The following is a 5,696-nucleotide window of genomic DNA, read 5'->3' as shown; positions in this document are numbered from 1 at the left end:
TGCTCAGACCAAAACAGCATATTGTTAAGTTGTTGGTAACATAACTGAAACACAGCTGTCGGTACCTTAAACTAAATTGCTGCTTAACACTGTAGTAGCAATTCAGCAACACACATTTTGATTTATGCTACACACTTGCTCATGGTCACTGCACACTTTCCCCTTCATAAGACACTCCATTCAAAAATGAACACTCATCATATCATTGGGAAAACACATATGTTCAAAACATAAAACACACTGGAGGATTGACTAAACATTGGCACACACCTGAAAACACTTACCTTTAAAATTGAACACCAATTAGTCAGCCTTAAAAAGGCCCCAGTTAAAGCCTTTTTGTGTAGGCCCTACTTTGTAAACATGGATGCAGGGAGAGCTCGTGGCAGAGTAAGAGTTAGAGGAGGAGGACGAGGACGAGGACGAGGACGAGGAGGAGGAGGAGGAGGAGGAAGAGGACAATTGAGAGGAGGACATAGAATGAGAGGTCAGCTACGCAATGTCATAACTGATGATATTAGGGCAACATTGGTGGACCATGTGGTTAACCATGGTTTGACAATGAGAGAGGCTGGGCTGAGGGTACACCCGAACCTCAGCCGGTTCACAGTGGCCTCTGTCATCCGGACATTCCGACTGGAAAACAGGTATGTGTTTGATTCTCCTCTGCCGTAAAAAGCATCTACAGTGATGAATTGTGTAGTATTATACTGTATTACCACACAGCCATATCACATACTTACTGTAAGCTAAAGTGCTGCACTGTGACTGATTGATCTTTTTGAACGAAGGTGGTCTTTTTGTAATATGTACAGTACAGTATAGGACAGGACAGGACAGGACAGTAAGGTAGAGTACAGTACAGTACAGTAGAGTACACTATAGTAATGTACAGTACAGTGTAGTACTGTGTTACAATAATGTAAAAGAATTGTAAAAAACAATAATTTATATGTAACACTTGTCTGCATATTTCTGTAGAATGACCAGAAGACCAAGTAGAGGTGGGCGCCAACGGCTCTTCAGTCCTCAACAGGAGACTGAAGTAGTCAATATTGTGAGGGCCAACAATGCCATCCGTCTCCACCAGATAAGACACAAGATTCTAGCTGACCAAGGAACGTTTCACAATGTAAATCAAGTCAGTGTTTCTACAATCCAACGCATCTTGGTGAAGCACAATGTTTCAATGAAACAGTTATACAGAGTCCCATTCGAAAGGAATGAGGACAGGGTGAAGGAACTTCGCCATGCATATGTACAGGTAAATATTGTTAGCCCTTACATTTCCAGTATACTGTGATAAAGAATGTCCCCTGACAGTTGAATTTAGATCTGTGCAGTGCCTTATAGGTACATTCATAAAGCTGTGGAGAGTTAGGTGGAGTGGAATGGTTCTATTTTGTAGATGTGTGCTTTGAGTAATGCCATTCATAATGGCATTCATACTATTTACAGTACTGTATCTTTTCTCATAGAGAATCATGGACATGGATGGGGCCGACCAAATGCATGAATTCATTTTCATTGATGAGGCCGGATTCAACTTAACGAAGATGAGACGTCGGGGGCGCAATATAATTGGGCAAAGGGCAATTGTGCATGGCCCTGGGCAGCGTGGTGGAAACATCACACTATGTGCTGCCATAAGTTTCAGGGGGTTGCTTCATCACCATTCAAAAATAGGCGCATATAACACCCAACACATCATTGCCTTTTTAGATGCGCTTCATTTCACAGTTGTGCAGGACAGACCAGACCAGCCCAGGTTTGTTGTGATCTGGGACAACGTAAGTTTCCACCGGGCTGCTCTGGTCCGTGACTGGTTCAACAATCACATTCATTTCAATGTCATGTACTTGCCCCCTTACTCGCCATTTCTTAATCCAATAGAGGAGTTTTTCTCCGCCTGGAGATGGCGCGTGTATGACCGTCAGCCACACGCCCGTCAGCCTCTTCTGCAGGCAATGGAACAGGCCTGCGGTGACATTGATGTACAATCAATTCAGGCATGGATAAGGCACTCCAGAGCCTATTTCCCCCGATGCTTGGCAAGGGAGGATATTGCCTGCGATGTAGATGAGGTTATGTGGCCAGACCCAAACAGAAGGCAGAATCCCTAACTATTTTGTAATGCTTCTGTAATGTAGGCCTGCTATGGTTTTGTTTTTGGAGTGATTTTTTGTTGTGAAGTAGGCCTGCACTTGTTGTATTTCATCATGATTTTTATTTTGTTTTAGTTGTTTTTACAGACTTGTGGAGTCTACGTATTTCAGTGTTTTTTGTTACGTAAGTGCCTATTTGCTTCGTGGAATTGAATAAAACACTGAACCTGAAAGAGTGTATTGTCTTGTGTAAAGTAGACTGGTGTTTTACAGCTGAGCTGAAATGTGTTGTCATTTGGTGCTAGTGTGTGTGCTTTGTAACCAGAGTTACATTTTAGCTGAAGATTGTAAGGTTTTTATTGTAAAGTTTAGGTTTTGGTAGAAGAGATTCATGTTGGCATATATGTGTAGGGTTTATCTCCAAGTGTTGAGAGTAATTGGCTTGTGTGTAGAGTTTTGACTCTATGAGCCAAATTTTGCAAATTGTGTGCAAGCAGTAGGCAAATACTGTAATTAGTAGTGTAGTGTACAAAATATCCATGAATTTGTATAGTTTTTCTAGGAGTGTGTTCATAATTTGGGAATTGTGTGCAAAGCAGTGAGTTGTGTTTACATTTATGCAAAAAGAGTGTTGTGCAATGGATTGCATGGGTATATTTTGCAAAATGTGTTGTATAACATCGCAAACTGAGCGCAAAGCGTTTTTTGTGCTATGAGTTTGGCTGATTTGGTTATAGGTTTGTGCATCTGTGTGAGGAGTTCCGCAGAAGCAGCCAAAGCTACAAAAAATGTGCTTTAGCGAACAGAAAAAAACTGTAATACTCTACACCAAAGTTGAATTGTTTAGGGGAAAAACATGATGTCATGTTTGGAGGAGAACTGGAGAACCACACCTTCACCGAAACCTCATCTCCACTGGTCAGTCAGTAAGCAAGCAAGCAAGCAAGCAAGTAAGCAAGCAAGCAAGCAAGTAAGTAAGTAAGTAAGTAAGTAAGTAAGCGCAGAGAGACAGACAGACACAGGACCAGGAGGGCAAAAAAATATGGGGGGGGGGGGGGTATACAAATAATATTTAATATTTTTTTTAAATAATTAATTTGTAGGTAATTAAATGTAGGTGTTATACACAATGGAGATATTTCTATTTCCATGTAGTTGCAACAGAACATTGCCCATTTCACCACTTCAGCATGTGAACCAGTAGGCTAGAACCAGAGGCTCATCTCCCTTTGTTTAGTGTTTTTTAGGCTTGCACAGGCTCTGTAGCTTTGTTTTAATCCACGGAAGCAGATCATACATGTAATGTATGTAAATGTCGTGTATGTAAATGTAAACCTAAATCAGATGTAATATTAATGTGATTGTCGGACAATCCTATCCTATCCCTATCCTATCAGTTGAGCAGCAAACGACACCAGTGTTTTTTTCTAACAAAGCACTTTGCAATTCCATACTCCGAGCAGAAGAGGGCTATGCTATCTTAACTACCAGAGGCCAGTTGAAACTGCAGACAGAGGAAGAGATTTGATTGTCCTTTTCCCCTGCTAGACCTTACTCTTTTTTTTTTTTTTTTTTTTTTTTTTTTTGAGGGGGGGGGGGGGTGGGATATTATATTTTATTTCCCTCTACTTTCTCACAGGAAAACAATCCGTCAATAAATAGGAAATATGAAAAAATATGTTTTTTTAAACATTAGGCCGAAATTATTATTATTATGTCTTTTGCCCTTTACTGCATGCCTGTTGCTGCCTTTATGTCTTGTACTGGTCCCCGGACTTTTTTTTGTTTTTTTTTATATGATCAATTTCCCCCTCCCGGACTGGTCATAGAGACTCCATTTTGGTTTTGGGGTGGGTGAGGCCAGTTATGCTAATTCAAATAGCGAATTGATGCTTGCTAATCAGTTCCCCTTTAATATCTCGTGAAACGAACGTGGTAGAGACTTGAAATCTGTTTTCGGGGGTCGAAGCAACATGCCCATTGTGTAATGTAAAATGTGGACGCAAAAAGCTAACGTTAACCCCATGCTAATCAGTTTTTCTTTAATATCTCTTCAACCGAACATGGTAGAGACTTGAAATCTGTTTTCGGGGGTCGAAGCAACATGCCAATTGTGTAATGTAAAATGCTAGTGCAAATAGCTAATGTTAAACCTATGCTAATCAGTTTTTCTTTAATATCTTGTGAACAGAATATCGTAGACACATGACATTTGTTTTGCCGGGTCGTAGTGACAGGCCTGTTACGCTAAAGAAAATAGTTAATGTTAATTCATGTCTATTCATTTTTCTTTTATATCTTGTGAACCGAACATCCTAGAGACTTGACATTTGTTTTGGTGGGCAAAAATGACAAGCTATTTGCTAATGCTAATTAATTTGGCAATGCCGGCGCACGGGGTGGCACAGCGGTAGGTTATCGCTTCTCGGCCTTTTGGCTAAGATCAAGTGTAGTATCTGTTCTTATCAGTTTAATATCTGATACGCCCCCTACCCGGGGGCCATATATTAAATTGATTTTTGGAACAGGGAGTCGGAATAGGGGCTTGCTCCGTCCACTCCACGCATCGACTCGGTATTGCAGTACCTCCGGGAACGGTGCACTCTCTATTGCATGTCAAAGAAAAACTGTAACTGTTGTGGAATTCTATGGTAAACTGTGATGGGAATGTTTGCTAAACTGTGATGGGAATGTTTGCTAAACTGTGTGGGGAATGTTTGCTAAACTGTGATGGGAATGTTTGCCAAACTGTGCTTGGAATGTTTGCCAAACTGTGCTTGGAATGTTTGCCAAACTGTCTGTCTGTCTGTCTGTCTGTCTGTCTGTCTGTCTGTCTGTCTGTCTGTCTGTCTGTCTGTCTGTCTGTCTGACTGACTGTCTGTCTGACTGACTGACTGACATGTCGTTGTATTAGCCACTCCTCCTTGCCACCCTCGGCGCCGCACCCGTTGCGATTCTTCAGGCCCCGGACAGGTCGACTTTGTGAGTTATCACTCGGGTTTCTCTTCATCCCGTATAAATCTTTCGCCTTTTACTAAAGATTTCCGTGGAGGGGAACACCTCCGAGTTTACGGTATTTTTGGAAGCTCTGCTTCGGCGGAGCATCACATGCTTGTCTAACAACAAAATTCCGAACTTTAAGTTCCGCCTCCATTCCTTACGCCTGTCGTGCAACCTGGCATTTGGGAATGCCGGCGCCCGGGGTGGCACAGTTGTAGGTTATCGCTTCTCGGCCTTTTGGCTAAGATCAAGTGTAGTATCTGTTCTTATCAGTTTAATATCTGATACGCCCCCTACCCGGGGGCCATATATTAAATTGATTTTTGGAACAGGGAGTCGGAATAGGGGCTTGCTCCGTCCACTCCACGCATCGACTCGGTATTGCAGTACCTCCGGGAACGGTGCACTCTCTATTGCATGTCAAAGAAAAACTGTAACTGTTGTGGAATTCTATGGTAAACTGTGATGGGAATGTTTGCTAAACTGTGTGGGGAATGTTTGCTAAACTGTGATGGGAATGTTTGCCAAACTGTGCTTGGAATGTTTGCCAAACTGTGCTTGGAATGTTTGCCAAACTGTGCTTTTGGGGTT

The 5,696-nt window shown here is 41.9% G+C and overlaps 1 protein-coding gene and 3 non-coding genes across 4 annotated transcripts; all 4 read left to right on the top strand.

Annotated features, from left to right (window-relative positions):
• On the top strand, window positions 1-2,160 carry LOC134467342 (uncharacterized). Its single transcript, XM_063221236.1, has 2 exons — window positions 1-1,264; window positions 1,479-2,160. Exons 1-2 carry the CDS (start codon window positions 983-985, stop codon window positions 2,121-2,123), a joined length of 927 nt encoding a protein of 308 aa, XP_063077306.1. The 5' UTR covers window positions 1-982; the 3' UTR covers window positions 2,124-2,160.
• A 2,362-nt stretch (window positions 2,161-4,522) lies between these two features.
• LOC134468061 (U2 spliceosomal RNA) lies at window positions 4,523-4,713 on the top strand. Its single transcript, XR_010038701.1, has one exon. It is a non-coding gene; the product is annotated as a U2 spliceosomal RNA (small nuclear RNA).
• Window positions 4,714-5,095: 382 nt separating this feature from the next.
• Window positions 5,096-5,209, top strand: LOC134468049 (U5 spliceosomal RNA). The gene has a single exon (XR_010038689.1). It is a non-coding gene; the product is annotated as a U5 spliceosomal RNA (small nuclear RNA).
• A 117-nt stretch (window positions 5,210-5,326) lies between these two features.
• Window positions 5,327-5,517, top strand: LOC134468050 (U2 spliceosomal RNA). Its single transcript, XR_010038690.1, has one exon. It is a non-coding gene; the product is annotated as a U2 spliceosomal RNA (small nuclear RNA).
• Window positions 5,518-5,696: the final 179 nt, after the last annotated feature.

Source organism: Engraulis encrasicolus, chromosome 17 (genome assembly GCF_034702125.1).
Source record: "Engraulis encrasicolus isolate BLACKSEA-1 chromosome 17, IST_EnEncr_1.0, whole genome shotgun sequence".
NCBI lineage: Eukaryota > Metazoa > Chordata > Actinopteri > Clupeiformes > Engraulidae > Engraulis > Engraulis encrasicolus.
The sequence above is the reverse complement of the archived record's forward strand: the minus strand, read 5'-3'. Positions and strand labels throughout refer to the sequence as shown.